Below are 22,014 nucleotides of genomic sequence, written 5' to 3' on the forward strand. Positions count from 1 at the left end.
AACTCGACTTGGTAGACTAATGACTGTCGTGATTGCATGATGTACATGTAAAGTCGTCGCTATGATGTTGAGCAATACAGCGAAGTCTGAATGATTTGAAATGTCCTGTCTATGCCGTAATGGACGCCGCATTCCTTCGTCAATTCCACCACTGGCTGCGCCTGATCGTACCCATATCTACAATAACGTAAAAAAGTTTCAAAGCGCCAACCAGCCCTCGATGACCTATGAAAACCCCTTGCACATATGCGTAGCATCCATCTTGTGCGCCAAGTAACACCTCGCAGAACGCTAAATCGGATCAGATAAGGAAAGGAAACGCCATACGTTAGGACCAAGGAAACTCGTAGAAGATACAGGAGCCGGGCATTGGCAGGCCAGAGAAATGAAAACGAAAAGGGAAAAAACATGAAAAGCAGTTAAGAATCGGACCGGGGCCTCATCCAGGTTTGAATTCGCACGTCAACCAGGGGGTAAGCCGCTAGAATCGTGTGAGTCGCGTGGGTACGTGGGTAATGATCAAGTCGCCAGGGAATTGTCGCAAGGGTACTCCATAGTGTTGTTGCGTGGAATGAGGATGCGAGGGCCTTGAAGCTTCACCAGTTATGGCCAAAGCAGATAGCACGGGTCCAGAATGGGTTACTGTCTGTTCGATGAGCTGGCTCGTGGAAGATACATGGCTATTTGCAAGGGCTGGGTAAAGGGCGCAGTCGGGTTTGGTCGGTTGGATATACACCATGTCGATACATGTGCGGAGGGAGCGGTATACAGGATTTGGGCTATTGTAGTAATGTCGAGTTTATCTGTTGGAAAGGTTCGAGACAGCCGTGCTTGATGTCTAGGCTTCTGGATGTATGGAATGGGACTTTTAGCGTTGATATTGAGCGAGTTGGGCCATGATCTCAGACATATCCGGCGCGGGGCCAGCCTGAGTAGGTGTCTGCACTGGTGGAGCGACAGCCTGGCTCTGGTTGGCGAAAAGAGAAGCAAGCGCGGGGAACTGGTTGCCCAGCTGTGCGAGATGCGGCTGGGACTGAGCACTGAAGCCAGGTGTTTGCGCCGGGCTAGGCACTTGAGCTAGCAGGCGTGCAAGATCAGCGTTCAATCCCTGGTTCGGCGCGGGTTGCGTATTCTGAGGCATATTATTGCCGGACATTGCGCCGAGGAGCTGAGACAAGCTCGCACCGTCGAGAGATGCAATGAGGTTAGAGATGTTCGGCTGACTGGTCGGCAGGGATGGGAAGGGGTTGTTTGGCTGGGGAAAGTGCGGGGGTAGGGTCTGAGCGAAGCCGTACGAGGATGATGGTGGCAGGACCGGGCGAGATTGGCTTTGTTTGGCATTGTTGACGAGGAGGCCAGCGGTCGTGGGGTCAAGATCGGCATATTCTGGGCACATGAGTCAGTAATCGCTCATGTATATCATAAGCAATCGTACCGTTGAACTGGACGTTGTTTGCACCGCCACGTCGGTCGAATATCTGGACGCTAACTTTGCCCTTGGTAAGGCCAGTAGTATCAAGCCTCACGATGGCCAAAACTCCCTCAAGGATCTGTCTTCGAACTACAGCTGGTTCAGGGAACCGACCACTCAATATCAGGACATTACTACGGAGATTTTGCGAGCGGAAAGTATCCTCGACGTAGCGGATGAAGTCACTACCACTGAATTAGCGACCTTGATATAATAGCTGTTGGTTCCGAACTTACCGAGGGAGACCTTCGTTGAGCACAAGAATCTGGATGTCAGGCACCTCGTGGGGCAATCGGCGCCGCAGGTCCAATCCATCCTCTGTGTAGTCGCGACGCGGGGACGGGCTTCTGTGCCTGCGCGGTGGTGTTCTGGACCGGCTACGGTATCGCGTATCAAACCTATCTCGGCTTCTGTCCCGTGATCGTACACCCCGAGGCGGGGCTCGCGGCGATGGCGATCGCATGGGCCGATAATCGTCCCGATCACGGAAACGTCGATCTCTAGGGGACATGGAGTTTGGATGCCCTACATAACGATTGTCCCTAGGTGCTGGTCCTGTACCGCCCCGATTGTAATCTGGCGAACGTGAACGTCGACGCGGTGTTGGGTTCGGCGGCTCGATCTTCTTCGTGTTGCGCTGTGGCTTGGAGATCTCAAGGTCTGTCATAGTTAGTCGACTGTCCAGCAGCAAAGTGATTGACATGACATACGCATCTTCCTGCCGCGCACTGCCTGGCCTTGCTCGGCATCCAGAGCTCTGCGACATGATTCCGAGTCCAAGAACTGGACAAAGCCATATGCATGTTTAATTGATATCTGCGCAAGCCTGCCGTGGCGGTAGAAACGATGGAAGATGTCTCGCTTGGTGACTTTTTCGGTGGGGAGGTTTCCTAGGAATCGGTTAGGCGCATCCTTGGTGCAAAAACAGTCTCAGCTCACCAATGAAGAGACGCGAACCCATGGGAAACTGGTCCCATTGCCCCTCCGTCACAAACTTCCTCTCCTGATCCAAAAACTCCTCGTACCTCCTGTTGACCTCGGGCGGCCACCGCTGATCCTCATCGTCGGGCGTTTCGCTACGATCGCCCGGCTGCTGCTGAGCCTGGTTGGGCGTGGAAAAGTCCTGACTCTGCACATTCAAGGGCTGAAGAGAGCCATTGCCTCTCTGCTGAGCAATGGGAGCTTGCTGACTCTGTGGATGATAGGATCTGATGTCATCGCTGGGGTTATAGTTGGGGTGCGTAGCGGGCTGTTCTTGGGTGGGTGGTCGAGCAGGAAGATTGGTGGCCGAGGGCAACGACGAGGCATGGTGCTGTGTCTGCGGCGACTGGGAGGACATTTGTGCAGAGGCATATTGGGCTGCAGGCGCATTGTTGGTAGCAGGTGTCAGAGAGTCCAAGAGGGCTTGTACGTCAACATTGGAGCCAGTGTGCGCGTCAGTCTGGTAGTGAGCGCCTTGGGCAGACTGGGCGGGCGCTTGCTGAGCAGCATAGGCATGGTCATGGGGGTATGGGTACGCAGAAGAAAGACCTTGAGCAGCCGGCGGCGGCGCGTCAGTGGCCGACGCAGCGCGCGACTGGAGCTGTGCGGTGAAATTCTGCATTGAAGAGGTATCATGCGGCTGCGTACCCATGCCGCCGCCAAACGCAGCCGACTGCGCGAACGCCCCCGGCGCATCGTGCCCTGCCCCTTGTGCGCCTATACTCTGGAAGCTGGCGGTCGAAGATGGGTCGGCGAAGTACGGCGTCGACGTGTTCGCGTTCGCGTGGGAGCTGTGGGCGGGCGCGGCAGAGTCGTTGCTGTGGGAGACATGACTATAGTTCGCATCCATGTGCTCTACGAGGATGGGGATGTTGGCGGGCGACGGGACGTTTTGCGGGCGCGGGCTCTCGGGCGTCAGCGACTGGTGCCGTATGTGCTCAGCTTGTTGCGGCGGACTCGAGTTGGGTCTCATGTAGACTGCGGAGCCAGAGCGCAGAGCTGGCAGACAAGGCGTAGTGAAGGGAGTCAACTCAAAGCATCTACGAAAACGCACCGTCGCGACAAGGGCTGGAGAGCTGCAGGTGGAGCACTAGGAGAAGACGAGCGGATGGCGGGGCTGGCTAGATGCTACCTAGGTATATGTGATGAGTGAGGGCAGACGCGACAGCCACAGGCACAGTAGCGAGAGCGGGCCCCGTAAAAGTAGCAAGAGACGGTGGTGCAGTCAGGAAATATCAGGAAGAGAGATGTAGCGCAGCAGATGTTGGGATTCGGCGCCGCATCGACTCCGAGGAGCCTGGAATCGAGAACTTGCCTGGCTAAGCTTCGTCCACGTGATGCGTTTTAGTCTGCTTCTAGCGTCCGTTTTATGGTTAAAATGGTCATGTTGATCCTAGCTCGAGCTATTGCGGTTGCGACATGATCTCATCTTGACAAAGGCCAACGTGAGCAATTTGCGCAACCGTGATGCTGCGACGCTTCATTTTTCACACGCTAGTCTTCCCTCCTGCGCCGTTGCCAGCGGTGCGCCGGATAATTCACTGTCGAGGGCATAGCAGCAGTGCCACTGGCGACGAGGTCCAGGCTGCACGCGCCTGGCTCGCGGAGCTCCATGCAGAGACGATCCCTTTCAAGAGCATTGGCGAATTGAGCTTCAGCAGATCATCAGGACCGGGCGGCCAAAATGTAAACAAGTATGACACACTACACCACTTTTTAACACGGCGCTATACTAAACAGGCACCAAGAGTCAATTCTAAAGCTACGTTGAAGGTGCCTCTCGACGCGTTGCTGCACCACATCCCTGCAGCCCTACATGGCGAAATTAGACGTTCTCGCTACGTTGCTGCTAGATCCAATGCTATAATAGTCCAGGCCGACGACAGTCGAAAGCAGAGCGACAATGCTCAGAGCTGCTACAGGCGCATATACGAGGCCATTGCCCGAGCCGGACAAGATGCTGTGCCCGCCGAGACGTCGGCAGCACAGGTGCAGCGTGTCAAACAACTGTATGTCGTCGCACTTCCGATAGCCCAGGCGACGGCCCGAAAGCTGATAAGACGCCAGACAGAAGGCAGATAACGAGCGCCGCCTCAAGAGCAAGAAGCAGCAGAGCGCTAAGAAGACGTCGCGACGAAGCCGGGGTGACGAGTGAAGCGGTCTGCGGGGAAGCGGCCTGCCACAGCACCATAGCTCAGCGCAACGTGCAGGTGACGTGGTTCTACCGTTGAATCGTAGTGCATCTCACGATAGTGCGAGCATGACTGTAGCGGTGTAGTGTGGCGTGCCTCCCGATAAGAGATAGGAAGAATACTTGATGCACGAGTGCTCGGTACGATTAGTCTGCTGACCAAGTCCCTTGATCCTTCACGTTTCCGTGACGGCAGAAAGTTTCTGGAGCGTTTCATTCGCAGCCCAGTACTTGATGCCTGTCTGAGATAGCACCTTTGCTTCGTCTTTCTTCCCTTGCTTCCGCAGCAATTCGCCCAATCTAGCAACCTGATCGCCGGATCCTTGACCGTCTTCCATCGCTCGCACATACTTGCGGAGTGCTGCACGCGACGCCTTCTGCAAGGACGAATCGCTATCCGCGAGTAACCGATGCAGAGATAACAATTGTCGAACAGCGACTTCGGAGATGGAGGCAATCTCCTTGGGATGTTGCTGAACGGTAGAGCTTATCAAGTCCAGGGCCTTGCTCAATGCAAGGGCAATCTCCGGGTCGCTTGGGTCGCAGCCAAATAGCAGCATGCGGAACCTGCAGATGGCAGTTTCTACAGCATGGGGAGAGTGCTCTTGCAGGTAATCTAGCACGTGCTGCAAGATGCGTGGTATGCAGGCTAGCTGACTAAACTCGGCAAACATGTCGAAGAACTTCTCCGCGAGTTTGGGCTTGCCCTGGAACTGCTTCATGGCGGAGTCAAAGACTGCCAGTGGGATAGCACCAGTGAGCACTGGCGCAGACGCCAGGTTCTGCAGCGCCACCTCGTCCACACCATCGTCCTGCTTCAGGCTGGGATTTACATCCTCTGCCGTCACTTCCGGAAGCGCAATCATGTCTTCGTCGCCGTCCTCGTCTGTGCCTGGCTTCTTTGTACGATCAATGTCCAGACCGAGAATCTTGCGCCGACCAGCGATCTTGCCAACGTAGATGGTCTCCAGCTTTGCGTATTCCAGCCACATAACCTCGGAGTTCTTGCAGAAGCGTAGTCCTCGCTGCATGTAGCTTCGCGCATTCGTAATGTCCGCCTGCGTATCCATGAAGTAGTTGGCCGCGAGGATCCATATGTCGGGCTTGGTGGGGTGGAGTCGAGCGACAGATGTGAAGATGTCGTTCAGCCGCTTGTATGCCTTGTCCTTGCGCGCAAAGTCGATGTACTGCATCCACAGTACCAGATCGCCCGAGAATTTGCGCGTCGCCCGGTTGTAGAGGAAGTAGATGGTGCGCTGACCAGAGCCCTTGTACCGTACACCCAGGCGCTTTATTCGTTTGCGGCGGAGGGCGTCGACGTTCTTCTCGAACTCAATGTATCGCATGTAGTCTTCGGGGTGCGAACCGCGTGCATTGATAATGTGCTCGAAATCCGAGCGCTTCTTCGCTATGGAGCTGATTTCTTCCTATGGCGTGTTAGCGAAGCTGGCGTTGCGCGCATGGCGGCCTAGCATACCCGTGTGAAGATTTTCTTGCGCTCAAGCTCGTTCAGCTCGGTCGCCGACTGCTCGAGGTAGAAACGCGCCTTGTCACTGGGTCCGGCCATGTCTGCGCGTCCGAGGTGTTGCTGCTGGCAGAGTTGGGATAGAAAAGTTGACTTCTCTAGAAAAAAGTTAGGCTAAAGTTGCTCCCGCGGGTAGCGCCTTGGCCTACGGACCTCGGAAGCGCGAACCCTGGCCATTGCAACCTGTGGACTTCAGGAGACGCGCGTGTTGGACTGCGCATCATCAATTCTCGACGCTCTTTTGCCGCTTTTTTCTCGCTCAATGGTCCAGCGCTGCTGAAAACCTACCTGAATTCTCTACCATGGTCAAGGACAAGGACGGCGACACTGTCGCTACGGTACGCGCAGTCCGGCCTCACCCCCGAGAGCTCCGCATGCTCACCAGATGTAGTTCAATGGGAAATGGATATCATATTCGCATACCGCCATGGCCTACTGTACGTTCCTATGTGCTTGACGGATACCAACGGACTAACAAATCCCCAAGGTGCCTTTGTCGGAGCCCTCATAGTCGGAATGTACGCTTCTCACTCTCTACTACCCCACGACGCGGCTGAACACCCACAGATGGCTACACTACCACAAGATTGTGCAAAATGAGTTTTATGTTAGTCCCCGAGGACCATACCGGGCCCAGAGCCAACCATTGACGTGCCCAGGGTTACCCAGATGAATGGTTTCCATCCGTGTCCGCGACCATCGGCGACCGCTACCCGGAGCGTTCGGTCTTCATGCTCTTCATCGCTCTGACATCTGGTATGGAACGAGACACAGCGCACAAAGGCATATGCTAAGCTTTACAGGCCCAAGATTCGCCCTCGTCGGCCTTTGGTACATCTTGACCCGCCGACCCAACTCGTCCCTCCCCAAGTTCATCGCTGGCGTTGGCATCTTTCGGACCTTGACCTGTGGAGGATGGACATATGTGACTTCTACCGACGACCACGACTGGCACGACATTTTCATGATTTCATACCTTGTTGCGACGCTACCGTGGACCCTGGGCTGTGTCGCTCTGAGCCCTAAGAACCCCACTGCCCTCAAGTACCGAAAGGTCCTTGCTGGCAGTTTCTTCGGAACTCTGGTGCCGTTGATCTACTTCTTCATCCAGCACAAGGTGCACCGAGTGGCTGGAGGTACGTTTGACAATTCTACTATTTTGCCATCGCTAACGTCTTCACAGCATATACCATCTACGCTTTCTTCGAATGGGCACTGGTCTTGCTCGATGTAGGCTTCGATGCCGTCACGATGATCGAGTTCCAGCACTTGGAGGTTGTCATAAAGGATGTTCGAGGTGTATCTCGCCTGTACGTTCCTCGTCTTCCAATATAGATAGACACGCATCACGAATCTATACTTCTTATGGACACTTTCTGATAAGACATGTCTTGTAGTGCGGGCTCCAAGTCGACATCCGACAGTATCCAGGAGTAAGTCACTACTGCTTCCCGAGGCTCTGCGCGTCACTGACAGGAGCAGAAAAAACAAGGAAATGAGCGCGACCTTTTCGGGTGCCTTTTCTTGGTTCGGACTCATCTATGCTGCTGCAGACGTGTACAACGGCGTAAGTGGCAAAACGTGGTGTCATTGGACGTGACTAATTACTCTGTAGTTTGTCTTCTGGTCCATGCTGACTTCACTCGGTGTCTGCGTCTGGTGTATGTTCGAATTCCCCTGTGCGATCGGTATGTCTGCTGATCATATTTAGACTTCCCTCTCTGGCACATGGGTATCTCTGGCTACGAGGCCTTGGTCATGTGCACTGTCACTCCTTTCTTCCTCGGCATCAAGCCCCTCCGCTATCTGGCTACTCGCTACGTCTGGTTCTTCCACCTGCTCTCGCTCTCCGGACTTCTCGCGTTTCTTGCTAAGACACCCGTCAACCGACTCTTTGCCGTTGGCTTCGGTCTGTCAATGTCATGTATCGCATGGTCTGCCACCTTCTATGCCGAACGGTCTCAACCCCACCGCCTTGAAGCACGCATTTCCGCTTTTGCTATTGGTCTGATCGCCTCTAGCATTGCGAAGTTTGCCTTTTGGACCAACAACCCAATTTGGCCAATCATGCACGAGGCAAACGGCGGATGGAACAGAACTGGGTTCGTAGTAGCTCTCATCTCGATGCTCATATCGACCAGATCTACCGCCAGTTCTGGCGCAGATGTCCCAGCTCAAGGCCCTACTAAGGGGTCTTCGGTCTTTGCGAGCTTTGGCCTAGCGGGTGTCATGTTCGCCATGCACTCGCTTCTCTCCGATTCGAGCACGATGATCTCTTGGGTATGGGAAGGTTACCCTGTTCGGGGTCCGCTGGCTGTACCCCACGGCACCCTGACTCTCCTAGCCATGGGTCTTGGTCTTATGGTCGGTCTGTTTGCGCCCAACCTCTCAAGGTCATGGGCCTTTTACGGCGTAGGCTCTATCGGTGCTGCCGTTTTGACAACTAGCAGCCACTGGTCTGGTTTCTATGGAGCCTTGGTTCTCGCCATATACACCATGGCAGCAGCACCTGTTCTCATTGCCCATGCGGCGCGCCACTCACCAGGCCGCACATTCGGTCTCGGATTCTTGGTGTACAACTTAATGGTTCTGTTCCACGTCTGGGTAGTAGCGTACGCGTTCGTTCCGGGTGGACCGCTTGTTCGCGAGCACACAGACTGGGTCATGACAGCCATGATGCTTCAGATCGGTGCCGGTATCTTCAGTGTCTCCGCTCAGCCGCCAGCACTCAAGAGCTACAAGGGCAAGGCGGTCATCACGGCAGCTGCCACCAGGCAACGATCCTACTACCTCTACGTTCTAGGTGCTCTAGAGTTGATCGCCATTGCCACCGCCTACCTACGCTTCCCGTCCTACGACTACAAGCCGTATCACCCGGAGACTAAGTCCATCACGGCTGGCATCTGGACCATCCACTTCTCCCTTGACAACGATATGTGGTCTTCAGAGTACCGCATGCGCGACCTCATCAAGGAAATGGAAGTCGACGTCATCGGACTCCTCGAAAGCGATCTGCAGCGCATCATCATGGGCAATCGCGACACAACGCAATTCCTCGCCGAAGATCTAGGCATGTACGTCGACTTCGGCCCAGGCCCCAACAAGCACACATGGGGCTCGGCACTGCTCTCCAAATTCCCCATCGTAAACTCAACCCATCATCTTCTCCCCTCGCCTGTCGGCGAGCTTGCCCCGGCCATTGAAGCTACCATCGACGCCTACGGTGAGATGATTGACATCTTCGTCTTCCACTCGGGCCAGGAAGAGGACCCCGAGGATCGCCGCCTACAATCAGAATACCTGGCTGAACGCATGAAAGCCACGCCGCGTCCCGCCATCCTCCTCTCGTATCTCGTCATCAAACCCGGCGAGGGCAACTACAACACGTACGTGGGTGAGAAGAGCGGTATGAAGGATATCGACGCGTCAGACTGGGACAGGTGGTGCGAGTACATTCTCTACAAGGGCCTGAAGAGGAGTGGATATGCGCGTGTTTCCAGACATACCATCACGGATACCGAACTCCAGGTAAGTTTTCCTTCTGGTTTCCTAGCGTCAGATCAGTGTGCTAATCGTGTGATGCAGGTTGGTAAATTCGTCGTTGGCGAGCCGGAGAACGGAAACGAGCTTCTGCATGAGTCACAGGTGCCTGCTGGGTTGAGGTTCCCGGAGCTGTTCAAGGGCCAAGGTGTCAGAGGGCATAGGTATCATGTCTTTAACGAGCCTAGATACTATGCTTAATCTGTGGGCATGGACTGGGGAGAGCAAAGGTGAGAACAAGTCTATTGAGTAGACTGGAAGTGTATGATAGGTTGAGGAAAAAGTGAATATAGTGTTGTTTCATTGCTGATGTTGATTCTTGGATACTACTCATTTCGCATTCACTACTTGCACAGCGATTATGCGCTGTTGCCCAGGAACACAGACGGCCCTTTTTAGAGCCATGGTAGGACGCCAATACCCATGCATGCAGTGCGCGAGCCTTGCCCACGCCTGATTCGTAAAGCGCCAAATGCCGAACCCAGACTTTTCGATCATTCCTTCATCCCTTTCATGATCGTCATCGTGTCCCCCCTCATAGTCTCCCCGCCTCCCCAGAAGCTGTTAGCTTCCCCCCGTATTATGAAACGAACGAGTTGACCGGCTGTAAGTGTAGCGCTCATTTCGCAACAGCGGCGCTCAGGACCTGTGTCCTGAAGAAGCCTCCCTTTGTCCGCTCGATGACTTGTTGGTAGACGGACTGTGGTGGGTGGTTCATGACGACTGTGCCGGCTTGGTAATCGATCTTTGCGTCTACGCGAGTGTCGCGGATGAGGTTGACGATCCACTTCTCACCCTCGTCTTGTGAAAGACCGAGGCGGGTCGAGAGATCCCTAGTCGTGAGTTAGTACGGTTTTGGAAGCGCCGAGAATTGTAGAATGACTCACTTGATGTCGATTCTCTGGTGGATCTTGCAGTAGCTCTCCGAGATGAGATGTCTCGCCGAGTCGACAAACAAGTCTGCGGCGCCCAACAGGAAGAAGTCGTTCTTCAGAATTTCCTCCGTCTCGCTGAGCTTCTTCTGCGCCTCCTCAAAGTCAAAGTCGATGTACAGAGCCTTGATGAAGTCGGTGACAGGGTCATTGTACTCGTAGCCTTCTTGTCGCACGATCCTGATGAGATCCTTGAGCTGCTTCTGGTACTGGTTCGAGTTCCTGCCACGGTTACGGCCGGTGATGACGGCAGCAGCGAGGTAGCGCAGGATCCACGGGCAGTTGGTCTGGATGGTGTTGATGTAAGCGGGGGAGAAGAACATGTCGGTGAGGGTTTCGCGCGAGGATTCGTGGTTGAAGAGGGGGAAGAGCGACCAGTGGATCAACCAGGTGCGGTGCTGGAGCTGTGCGAGGGGGTTGTTGAAGAGGCGTGTGTCGATGATCTCCTTGAGCTTGTTGATCTCCTCCATGGCCGAGTCCCAGTTGACGGAGAGGATCTCGCAGGCGAGCTTTCCCCAGGTGGCCTCGCGTTCCTTGTCGCCGTCGGTGGTCTGCTGACGTTAGTAACCAGTATGCCGCAGGGCTTCATAGAAACGTACCAGAACGCGGAAGCGGTAGAGCAGCTCAGCGGCATGGGGGTAGACACCGCACGAGTACTGGAACTGGCCAAACTCGAGCAGCTGGTTGATCATGTCCAAGTCGACGCCGTGGCTCTCCTTCAGGTATGCCAAGTTCTGCTGCTTGTCGCTGCGCAGGTTGGTGACGACGTTCTCGTCGTCGAGCAGGCCGCTGATCTTGCTGGTGGCCTCCTCGAGCTGGTCGCGCTTCTTGAGGACCTCGTCGCGCTTGGTCTTGAACTCGTCGGACATGTCGTCGAGGCCGTGGACTTCCTGATGCAGCTGGCCGACGAAGTCGGTCATGTTGGTGGGCTTGAGCAGTTCGAGCAGCAGCTTCTTCTGCTCGACGGTCTGGTCGGCGTCTTCATCGCTGGAGAAGTTGAGGAGCGGGTAGACGAGATGGCGGTCGAGGTTGGGCATGAGCTTGGGGAGCAGCGAGTACTGCTCGGCGACATTTGCGCCGGTTGCCGCTGAGTCCGCCATGGTGGGTGGTTGGTTGGTTGTGGTGGGAGGAGTTATGGCGATGTCGAGCGTGGTGGGGTGGGCTCGGAAACGAAAAAAGCAGCCGGACTGTGCGCGCGAGGGACCCCAGGCGCTACTTCTGGAGTTGAGCCGCAGACCATGGCCGCAGCATTCACCCCACGGCCCTCGCGACACATCCCTCGACCCTTGGACACGTGGTAGAATACTTTCACCGGCACCGCTGCCTCACAATGCCTCGCTTGCAGTCTCTCGTCCCGCTCCTGCGCCCATTGGCCGCCCCAAGAGCCATCGCATGCCGGCAGCACTTCCGCTTCTCTACAGCGGCAAGATGGCAGGCTGAGCGTAAGCTATGCATTCTTCTAGTACAATAGATACACCAATTGACCCTCAATAGAACCCCCGCCAGACTCCAAGCCCATCGTACAGCCTTCCCTCCCACCCAACGCTTCTTCTCAACACCCGACATCCCCCCAAGAAGCTCAACGCGCCGCCGACCTTGCCGCAGCAGAGTCTCTCACCGAAGGCGACAGCGCGCAACCACCCGAGCAGAAGCCGACACTGCCCTCCAAGCACCCCCGGTCCGACAACAAGCCAGAACAGACACCCTCGCAAGCGAAGCCCGCAAAGGCCGATGACGTCGCGCCCAAGCCCTCGACCGCGCCCTCAGACACAGCCGACACAACATCGACGCTCCAGAAGAAGGTCGCCAAGAAGCCAAAGACACCGCGTGCCCCCAAACTATCCCTACCACCGCCCAAGTACGCTGTCTCGAGATCTGCGAACAAGAACCTGCCCATCTACACCGACTACAAGCGAGGAGGCAACTTGCATCTGACGACGGTACGAAAGGTCACCGGCGACCTATCTGCTTTGAGGGACGAGCTGAGAGTCTTCTTGAACAAGAAGAACGAAGACGTCAAGATCAACAGCGTAACACAACATGTCATTGTCAAGGGGCATCACACTGCCGAGATTGCTACATTCCTGAAGGCGCGGGGCATGTAAACATAAACAAGAGAGGGATTTTGTCGCGTGAAAAACGAATGTATATATCATGTTGTAGTACAACTTGTACCATATGGGAAAGAGGGTAGATGAGAAACGTTGGCTATGATTGTTCAGCCAGTATAATGAACTATCCCGTTGCATCAGCGACATCAAGAGGCAGAAACCAGCTGGCTTGCACATCACCATCATGTTGTATTCTCGAGTCAGAGGTGTGAAGCCTGAGTTCCATTGCTACTGTGGACGAGATCTAATCTATACCCCAAGCGTACTTGTAAAAGGCGTCCGAAATTTCCCTGCAATTCATTCCATGTCTCAAGTACCGTGTAGAACAAGCTTCTAGTAGAGGTCAGTTGTATCCTGTAAAGTGGGGTAAGACTTATATCTTACCACGGAAATCGCGTGGCGCGATTAGTGAACCTGGACAGGCGATCAAGGAGGAGGGCAGCAAGTCCAGCACTGACCAAAGTAGCACTCCCAGCGACATGGCTTGAAGTTTGTTGCTACGTTGGCGGATGATACGTCGCTGGAGTCGCTGGAGGCGCCGCCCATGTCGGGCATGCAGACCGCCCAGCACTGACCGAAATAGCACTCCCAGTGGCACTTGATCTTAGCCTTTGAAACGGGGTCGTTGATCGCAGTCTCCTTCTTCGCTTCTTCATCACAGACCAGTCCGCAGAGCGACTTGTCCGTGTTGCAAATCTCGCGGCAGACCTTGTGTGGAATGTCGGGAATGTTCTCGATGGCGGTTTCGGTCCCAGCTACTGGCTCAAGAACGGTCTCAGTCCAGCAATTGCCAGAGGTCAAGTCGCAATGGTAGAGGAAAGCATTCTCAACATGCTCGTTGTTTTCCAGCTGTGTATGGTTTGCAGTGACGGAGACGGACGTGTCGGCATGGAGCTCGGTCTCGTCGATGACAATCGCGCCACTGGCTGCATAGGCAGCTACCCCAGCGACGTCGGTACACTGGCGCGTGCACGTCACATGGAAGCAGATCCAGACGCATTTCTGTGCAGCTTCTTCGCGCTTAGTCGCTGGAGCCACGGAAGTAGCAGAGATGTCGGCAACAACACCCTCCATGGTGGCGGGGTCTGATGCATCGACCTGCTGAGTCTTGTGGCAACTACGGCTGCAGACGTTGCACTATGAGGCTGTCAGTCTATTTTCTCTCGTAATCAAGACGGCTATGAGAGGTTGGCGCGCCATCCAGAAGATAGCGCACCGGAATAGAGACTTACGTCGGGATCATTGCACCGTATGGGTAGACATTCTTCTTCAGTGAGGTTGTTTTGCTTGCAGAACAGGTTGATGTATATACATCGGTAGCAATTGGCGTCAGCAAAGACATCATCACCGGGAATGGCGAGTGAGTCGTCGCGCTTAGCCGCTGGAGCCACAGAAGTAGAAGAGATGTCGGCAACGGCCGCGTCAATGGCAGAGACCAAGGCGTTGGTGGAGACAGTGTCCGAGACATCAGTAGAGACATCGACGGGTCCAGCGACAGCTGAACCAACGCCAGCACCCCCGATGGGTGGACAGTGTGGGTTGCACTGTCGGCACATCTACATGTTGTTAGACCTTACCTTCGCCCAGCTCAACTCATCTCGCCAATGCAAGCAAGAAGGCGGGTGAAGACTTACCAGACTGAGGCACCACAGGGTGTCGCATTTGTACTCGCTGAGCTTCCTGTCCTTGCAAACTTTGCCAATCGAGGTTACGCAAGCCGGACAGTTGAGACCAGCAGTTGATACTTCGTTGGAAGCAGCGATGGGTGAAGCAGAGGTGATTGCGACCAAGCTGATGAGGAGGAGAGCGAGCATCTTGAAGAGATTGAACACAGCCATGGCGATGGTCGGAGCGGTGTTTTCTTGTGTGGGTTCAAGAGTAGGTGGGGAGGGGAGAAAGAATAGAAGAAATAAACAAAAGGGAAGCACAGGCCGGAGCGGATCAATGCAAACGGAGCGTGAGCGTGACTGAGGAAAGTGAGGTGAGGACCCGCCGAGGATAGAACGTGTTTGCTGTGGTCACTCGGTGCAGTGAGCCGGTGTGCGAGCGCGCGGGTGCGGTCTCGTAATTGGCCCAAGTATCCCCGTTCTAGGGTACTACTCGAGGTATGGAACGCGGGGGTCGAAAAGTGAAGGTGAAAGAGAACGACGAAGGAAGACAGACTTGACAGAGTATACTTGCTTGAGGACTAATGGACTAACCAAATGACTTGCGAGTCTTCACGCCTCTGGTTGCCCATCGATACATCGCTTAGGCCGTCAAATGATCACGGAACTGTTATGGCTTAGGGCTAAGAAGCCTCCCCATATATTGTCGATAGCTGCCATGACTGTTGCATCTTCTTATCGCGCTGCGGCGTTGATTGGAAAGGCGAGCGACCGTTGAGGGAAGTTGAGCCGCAGGGTTGGGCTTCATCGGCGCATCGTCACATGCACACTGGCTGATCATTAGTAGTCTGGAGTATGACACTGCTGCAAACAATACTTTGTGCGTGTAGAACATACCCCAACGTGCAGTCGCGGATTACAATCACATGGCAAGCGGGTCTTGACGCTCACGTTGCCGTTGCCAATGCTTCCACAATCGTACAAGCCTGCCTATCCACGCGACAAAACGCGTTTTAAGCGCCAAAGACTACAACATGGGTTCTGCTGTCCCCTGATGATCACACCCTGATGCAATAATGTCCGTGTATGATGCTGTAAAGTTTCTCCTGACATGAGCGCTCGTCTCTTCATCTGCTCTTGATGGGTGGACGTTGAATTTACGTTTAGGCTATGATCAGCCATACCTACTTGAGCTGATCCGATACTCTGGATCCATGTGGCAAGAGGCCCGCGGGGGAGTTATCCCCACTGACAAACCACAGGGTGGTACTTAGCGCGAGGCAGTGGTAGGACCGACTGGTCCGCGGAGCATGCTTTCGCTGGACCAATCTCGCCCCGAAGCATTCGTCTCCGTTCATCGCATGCCAGTCTTCGAAAGTCTCTTGCGGATATAAGTGGGCGTATCGAGCGGTTGTGTAAGGCTGCCTGCGTGGTGGCTAAGAAATGCCATCATGGTCCATGCGGTTTCGCTAAAACCCGATCTTGCAACTAGAATCCGATCCTTCCGCACCCGTGTATGGTCTACTGCCGTGCGATCGATGAGCTGCATGTAGTCTTACGTAGACACGTAACGCGCTCAAAATCTTGCAGAGCATATGCTATGCTTGTAGCGCTGTATTCGGCCGCCTTATTTTTTTTCCTACTCCGTTCCTGACACCAAGTCCCTACGAACGTCTCTCCGCAGATGTTCTAATTATACCTGGCTACGTCTTTTTCGACTGAACGCACCCAACGAAGCTGCTGGCGTGTTTTTGCCGTCAGCCACAATAAACATCGATCACGAATCGACTGTCTGCAAATCATTTATAGACAGGAACGGTAATGGCGCTTGTCGGTATGTCTCTCGTCCGCCGTGTTCTGAATCTTCTGATGCGATGTATGCTAACACCTACAATATGCAAGCGCGGTCACCAAACAAGGATTTGTAGGCTTTTTACATGGTAATCCTGCAGATCGAATTCGGCCGTGTACGTGAATCGGGTTCTAAGAATGGGTACGATCGCGACGGTTCAGTGTTCGTGAAGTTGCTGCCATTTCGTCAGTCGGTGGACTGCTGCTCGTAAGCCGTGGTACGCAGTTGGCGAATCTGGCTTTGAAAGATGCTCGTAGGAACTTGGGACCCTCGACGACAGCGGGTGTCCAGATCGCGCCGGTGGCGTCCGCAGATGAAGTGCAGAAGCAAATCTGTGACCGTGAGATAATAGGAAATATCAGCTAGATGGCGCCTGCGCTTGTGAAATGTGGCTGCGATGCCGAATCTCCATTATCAGGCTCGGCCTGAGCTGGCACCTTTGTTGGCATCTCACCTTCCGCGCGCTCCATGATCCGGCTCCGGGGTTTCCAAGTCATCCCTGAGTGTGCGGGGACGCAACTGCAAAAGCTCAACGGTACAGGGTCCTCTACCAAGGGATCCGCCCACATTTCATGCATTCGGTTCACCGTCGAGATTCGTACGTATTCTCGGCCTGCGAAGCTCACGCTAAGCAGTGTTACTGTGGTGTCGCACGCTTTCACTGCTTGCGGAACTTCTGTCAGTCGGTCTTGAGGGTATGGTCCGGCTGTTCTCTCTCGGAAATTCGTTGGGTGCCACGTCTGGCCCGGTGCTTGCGATAGTTGGTCATTGCAGGTACGGCTAAGGAGTGTTGCCAGCGGGCAGGGTGTGTGGATGGTCTCGGCTAGGACGGATTCGTGTGATCGGGGAGTTCGTGGGCGCACGCGTGGACGGCAAGACAACACGAGCGTTGAGGATGGCAGTCTCGTCAGGGTGCGAAGGCTCTGGTTTCCAACGTCGAAACGAGGTTCTGAACTATGCTAATCTGAGCAACTCTTGGCGGTGCAGTTCGAGAGGTAGGTCAGCAGCCCCGATGCGGATGCAGTCTGCGCTTGCTGTGGATCGCGACCCAGTACAGCTGAAGAGTAGTACTGGTAGTTCAAGAAATACAGCAGCCTTCGTGCTGATGAGCTTCCTCAGGTAGCTATTTGACCTGCTCGAGACCTCGATACGAATCAGTCTTTTTGGACTAGAATCACATCCAGCGGCCAGTTGTCAGAGTATTTGACCGACAGACTGGCGGGACTGGGCTGATCCTCGAGATCTTTGGGCAGATGCGGCCCTGCGTACGGGGCACACAAGACACTGTGTGCATAGCAAAGTCTCAGCACCCGATACCCACTTACCTAAGCACCTGGAGAGGGTTTGGGATCCGAGCGCCGCCCTTCTACGGGCTCTGACTGGCTGCGGGATCTTTTCCCGCAGCCAACTTTCACCTAGCAAGGGCCACCAGCATTGAGCGGGTGAGGTCCAGTATCGAAGATTGGCCTTCATCGAGGCAGTCATGGGCTTTGCACGAATGCCGTATCTTCAGTACACAGTCTAGTCTATGAGCAACAGCGTGACGTTGCACCCCGATCCACCCAGCATCGACCGACAGACCGGCCATCGAAGGTTTTCGACGGGTGAGTTATACGCTCAACTCCCTTTTCCAGCGCGTCAGAGGGTAAAGCATATACTCTGGCAAATGACTAATGTTATCAAGACTACGTCGGAGAGTTGACCAGCCTGCGACTCCGTAGCATATCTAGCCCACACCTGCCTCGCTTCCACGTGCCCTGCTTGAGCGCTCTTGATTTCTGTCCAAGATTGCCGAGAGGATCCTACAGATGTCACTGCTTCGGTAAAGGCTACGCGCAAACTCCAGAAGTCGTCCGAAGGGTCCCTGAAACGACACAATTACGTAGTTGTGGTACGCACTTCCGATATTAGCCATTTTGTCGATTCATGACGAGCGCCATCGTCGAGGGATCGGGCTCGAGGCGAAGGGCACATCCCCACTAGCTAATACGGCGACAGGTACACTTCGATTCGAACCTAGGATTCGGATTTCCTATACATGGGGTAACTCCGGTTCCCAGCCTACACATGAAACGTATTACTGACTTCTTACAGTAAATTCCGCTCTAGGAGCGGCTGGTAAGTGGATCCATGAGGTTGCGGCGACAAAGTCCGCTGATCTGCACAAGCCTTACATGTCGAGCGCGCCGCGTCAAATGTCAGTGTCCTGCTTCCAGGCACTCCTTGCCGTACTGATAGTTCTCCCAGGTGACGAGACCCGTCCAGTATGCAAAGCATGCGGCAAGAAAAACCGTCCCTGTCAGTGGGAGGAGCCTCATACTAAGTTCAAGGACTACCGGCCTGACGGCCCCTCTTCCAGTCGATCTGCTGCCGGCGGTACTGATGAGGAAACCGAGACCAAAGAGGACATGATGGATGTTGACGGTGTCGATGGGGTCGATAACATCAGTCGAACAGAAGGAGCCGTTCGTGCAAACAGTTTCAGCGAGGAAGGCTTGAGCCGGAACACTTCACCGAGAAGGCGGAAAAACAGTCGGACCGATGGGACATCGGAAGGCCCATCGACCAGCGTCTCATCACCGTCGGCTCAGCTATCGCCAGGCTCGCCTTACTTTGTTCCCCGATCTAAGAGTACAACGGGTGGCGTGTCGGTGGCGAGTTTGCTGCAGTCGCACGACCCGGACGGCATGCCAGAGGGCTCGCTGCCGATGCATACCCGCCAGACCATGCAGCAGCCGAATGCGCATTCGCATGGCCGAAGAGACATGCCAGATGGAACTAGAAACTACTCACCCCGGCCTGTTCCTTTGACGCATGAAGAGGCCTTGCTCGTGCACCACTACACCGAACATCTTGGCCGCTGGCTTGACTGCACCGACGCCACTCGTCAATTTACGCTGGGCGTACCGGAGAAGGTCAAACAATGCCCGGTACTTTGCCATGCCGTCATGTCATTTGCTGCTCGCCACTGCAGAAAAGATGCGACAGCTGAGGCGGCCTATCAGCGTTGCATCGCCCTGCTCATCGAACGATTGAATGAGCAAGCTGCTAGCCACGACGAGACGCTTTTGTGTGCGATCGTCATACTGCGATTCTACGAGCAGCTAAATGGTGCGTACTATAGTATGCATTATGCCTCTCATTCCTAACACGTTCTTCTAGTCCCGTCCAGTACCGGTTCTGATGATGAACAGCACCTTGCAGGCTGTTCGGCCATTATTCGATCTTCCCAGGGAAATCACTATGTAGATCCCTCAGCGCCCACGTTGCGCGAAGCTGCTTTTTGGGTCTATGTCCGCCAGTGCCTCTACAATGCCACTATCAATCAGCAACCCCCTGATATCGATTTCTCTTTGCAGCTACACCCAACCCCAAGCTCACTACGAGATGCGCACCCGCTGGCTCGACTAAGGCTAGAGACGGCCTGGGCCAATCAAATGACTTGGAATCTTGCATGTGTCGTCAACTTCTGCTTCGACGGCAAGGAGCCACAAAACGAAAAGGCTTACAAGATGCGGCGATGGAACGAGCTGTGGGATCTTGTCCAGACATGGATGCATGGTAGACCGGAAGGTTTCAATGCAATTTTCGAAGGCCCAGCCGGCGATGGGGGCTGCTTTCCTGAGATTCTCTTCACAGCCGACTGGCACGGTAAGTTAGCCAACATGTCCTTCCACGCAAATGCTCACAATACCATCAGCTGTATCGTTCGGGTTCTATCATTTTGCCTGTATCATGCTGCTTCGATACAAGCCAGGCCCCAAGTTCGCAATCCGCAACGTCGGCAGCCTGTCTGAAACAGATGTAAGGACCAAAGTTACCAAACAGCACGAACATTTGCTTATTGAAGTAGAATCAGATTTTGACGCATGCTCGCGCCATTTCCGGGGCTAGTAATAGCTCACCGGAGACTGTCCCACTAGCAATCACCGTCTGTCACACCATCTTTATCTGGGGACCTCTTGTATGCGACCCAAAAGAGAGAGATCAGGTAGTACAGCTTTTAAACGACTTCGAGAAAAACCATGTGTGGCCGACGACGTGGATCAGTAACGCATTGAAAGCCGAATGGGGTATCCCAACACCCTCAGCTCCTGTGGCATAGCTCATGAAGTAGAAACTCGAGCCGGCATTGACTCTTGGCCTATGGAGCCAATTGCCAATGACTTCCCTCGGCCTACCCAAAACCAGCTTGGGTCGGTTGTGGAATAGGACCACAAGAAGAAGGTGGATGTGAAAGATGATGAAACCCATACAAGACATTTATTGTGCAAAACAAAGCGCTCAGTGTCTGGAAGCCAGAACCGTCGTGTCTAAGTCATGCCCGCGAATTATCCTGGTACAATTCATACCAGCTCTGGGCGCCATGGTCAGCTGCATGTATCCCGTCACTTTGTCCCCTCTATGTAGCTCTAGCACTCGACGCAGAACTCCCATTCTCATGCGAGAACATGGATGTTCTCGCAGCCGGGGATCTTCCAGCAGTCAACCGAACTTGTGCAATCCGGGAAGATATACCTTCCGAGGATTGGGAGCTCGGGTAACAACTCCGAGTGAAATACATATAATGTCACCGCTACATCTTACTATACAGTAACAATGCCTCTCTTGGAGATAGTACTTTTTCGTGTACTGATCTCTGTTTTCACGTGCAATCATTCGCCTGAATGAATCTTTTTCAGATAATTTTACATCCAGGGCTGCAATTTTCGGCTCGGTTCACCGAAGATTGCCTGAGCTGTACGCATGTACCCGTGGCCGGTGGCCAGAAGGATGTGGAATCTGTTAGTGAAGCAAGCTGAAAGTCGTGTGTGGCGCAGCACATTTAGATCACTAAACTACCCGTTTCGTACGCTGCTGCCTGAGTTACCGTGATTACGCGCTTGATCACGATACCTGTGTTGAAAGCTTGCTAGACCACCCCTTGTAGTATCATAAATCGTACTGTTTGCCATAGTACGCGTCTTGTCGATTTTGGAAATTCAACAGATGCTCGCATTTCGTCCCAACATGCCACCACCAATTTGACCGTAACGCAGCTGGCTGAAGCCAAGACGAGAAGCTCTTTTTGCATCCGAAAGCCTCGCAACAAAGCACCGATATCTGGCAGCTGCGGTCTCTTATTGCACGTCTGGGAGCGCTACGTGAGTATCACCTAGATATTGCTGTGATGCATATGGCCTTGTGCAACGCGTTATACCTGCATTCCATCAATCCCTAGGTATGTAGCAGACCGGCAGTAAAGAACACAAAGCGCATTCTCCCGTGCGAAGTCGATTAGCACGTGCCTGGTTGCTGACTTGATATGTTGAAGGGATGACCGTTGAGCAGCTACGTCATTTCACGGCCGGATATCTGTCCCGGGCCAATCCCTTCGCGTAAGTCGTAACGAGGTGCCAGAGCCCGGTCACGGGAGTCTTGGTACATCAAGTCCTCATCGGGTCCGTTGAGATTTGCATAGCGCAACGCGGATACCCATCCATCCCACAGCGTACCTTTAGCATGCATTCCTCTCTGCAAAGCCCCTTATGGGGCGATAACCCGAGATGCCTTGGGTGACGCCTCAGTCGGACGCCACTGGACAAGTCCCCCCTTGCCTAGGTACCTCCGGGCCTCTGCCATTTTATAATCTTCGCCTCCGGATGTGAAGCACTCATGTGTACTTCTTGACTGAACAACAGTCAAGCTTAGTATGCGTCGCAACGACTCAGCAACAGACCATGGAAGCCTACAAGTGCATACGAGAGAGACCATGAAGAGTGCATTGGACCTCCGCATTCTAGGGGTCTGTTGCGGAAGTGGGT

General features: G+C 54.2%; 9 protein-coding genes across 9 annotated transcripts; 4 read left to right on the top strand and 5 right to left on the bottom strand.

Annotated features, from left to right (window-relative positions):
- Window positions 1-868: 868 nt before the first annotated feature.
- J4E90_001001 (uncharacterized protein) lies at window positions 869-3,425 on the bottom strand (the record flags this gene model as incomplete). Its single annotated transcript, XM_051430594.1, has 5 exons — window positions 869-1,386; window positions 1,436-1,656; window positions 1,708-2,131; window positions 2,182-2,361; window positions 2,411-3,425. 5 exons carry the CDS (start codon window positions 3,423-3,425, stop codon window positions 869-871), a joined length of 2,358 nt encoding a protein of 785 aa, XP_051296081.1.
- A 494-nt stretch (window positions 3,426-3,919) lies between these two features.
- On the top strand, window positions 3,920-4,607 carry J4E90_001002 (uncharacterized protein; the record flags this gene model as incomplete). The annotated part of the gene is made up of 3 exons (XM_051430595.1): window positions 3,920-4,146; window positions 4,201-4,461; window positions 4,520-4,607. 3 exons carry the CDS (start codon window positions 3,920-3,922, stop codon window positions 4,605-4,607), a joined length of 576 nt encoding a protein of 191 aa, XP_051296082.1.
- A 212-nt stretch (window positions 4,608-4,819) lies between these two features.
- Window positions 4,820-6,210, bottom strand: J4E90_001003 (uncharacterized protein; the record flags this gene model as incomplete). Its single annotated transcript, XM_051430596.1, has 2 exons — window positions 4,820-6,070; window positions 6,121-6,210. 2 exons carry the CDS (start codon window positions 6,208-6,210, stop codon window positions 4,820-4,822), a joined length of 1,341 nt encoding a protein of 446 aa, XP_051296083.1.
- Window positions 6,211-6,470: 260 nt separating this feature from the next.
- J4E90_001004 (uncharacterized protein) lies at window positions 6,471-9,909 on the top strand (the record flags this gene model as incomplete). The annotated part of the gene is made up of 12 exons (XM_051430597.1): window positions 6,471-6,506; window positions 6,560-6,605; window positions 6,656-6,686; window positions 6,736-6,775; window positions 6,828-6,924; window positions 6,972-7,304; window positions 7,352-7,478; window positions 7,566-7,601; window positions 7,651-7,735; window positions 7,784-7,829; window positions 7,880-9,696; window positions 9,754-9,909. The coding sequence occupies 12 exons, from the start codon at window positions 6,471-6,473 to the stop codon at window positions 9,907-9,909; spliced, it is 2,850 nt and encodes a 949-aa protein (XP_051296084.1).
- Window positions 9,910-10,327: 418 nt separating this feature from the next.
- Window positions 10,328-11,740, bottom strand: INT6 (eukaryotic translation initiation factor 3 subunit E; the record flags this gene model as incomplete). Its single annotated transcript, XM_051430598.1, has 3 exons — window positions 10,328-10,541; window positions 10,596-11,191; window positions 11,240-11,740. The coding sequence occupies 3 exons, from the start codon at window positions 11,738-11,740 to the stop codon at window positions 10,328-10,330; spliced, it is 1,311 nt and encodes a 436-aa protein (XP_051296085.1).
- Window positions 11,741-11,970: 230 nt separating this feature from the next.
- J4E90_001006 (uncharacterized protein) lies at window positions 11,971-12,745 on the top strand (the record flags this gene model as incomplete). Its single annotated transcript, XM_051430599.1, has 2 exons — window positions 11,971-12,082; window positions 12,135-12,745. The coding sequence occupies 2 exons, from the start codon at window positions 11,971-11,973 to the stop codon at window positions 12,743-12,745; spliced, it is 723 nt and encodes a 240-aa protein (XP_051296086.1).
- Window positions 12,746-13,177: 432 nt separating this feature from the next.
- On the bottom strand, window positions 13,178-13,825 carry J4E90_001007 (uncharacterized protein; the record flags this gene model as incomplete). The annotated part of the gene is made up of 1 exon (XM_051430600.1): window positions 13,178-13,825. One exon carries the CDS (start codon window positions 13,823-13,825, stop codon window positions 13,178-13,180), a length of 648 nt encoding a protein of 215 aa, XP_051296087.1.
- Window positions 13,826-13,929: 104 nt separating this feature from the next.
- On the bottom strand, window positions 13,930-14,589 carry J4E90_001008 (uncharacterized protein; the record flags this gene model as incomplete). Its single annotated transcript, XM_051430601.1, has 2 exons — window positions 13,930-14,295; window positions 14,386-14,589. 2 exons carry the CDS (start codon window positions 14,587-14,589, stop codon window positions 13,930-13,932), a joined length of 570 nt encoding a protein of 189 aa, XP_051296088.1.
- A 3,795-nt stretch (window positions 14,590-18,384) lies between these two features.
- Window positions 18,385-20,063, top strand: J4E90_001009 (uncharacterized protein; the record flags this gene model as incomplete). The annotated part of the gene is made up of 3 exons (XM_051430602.1): window positions 18,385-19,321; window positions 19,373-19,861; window positions 20,020-20,063. The coding sequence occupies 3 exons, from the start codon at window positions 18,385-18,387 to the stop codon at window positions 20,061-20,063; spliced, it is 1,470 nt and encodes a 489-aa protein (XP_051296089.1).
- Window positions 20,064-22,014: the final 1,951 nt, after the last annotated feature.

The sequence above is a fragment of the Alternaria incomplexa genome, assembly GCF_024043165.1.
Source record: "Alternaria incomplexa strain BMP 0042 chromosome Unknown scaffold_1, whole genome shotgun sequence".
Classification (NCBI taxonomy): domain Eukaryota; kingdom Fungi; phylum Ascomycota; class Dothideomycetes; order Pleosporales; family Pleosporaceae; genus Alternaria; species Alternaria incomplexa.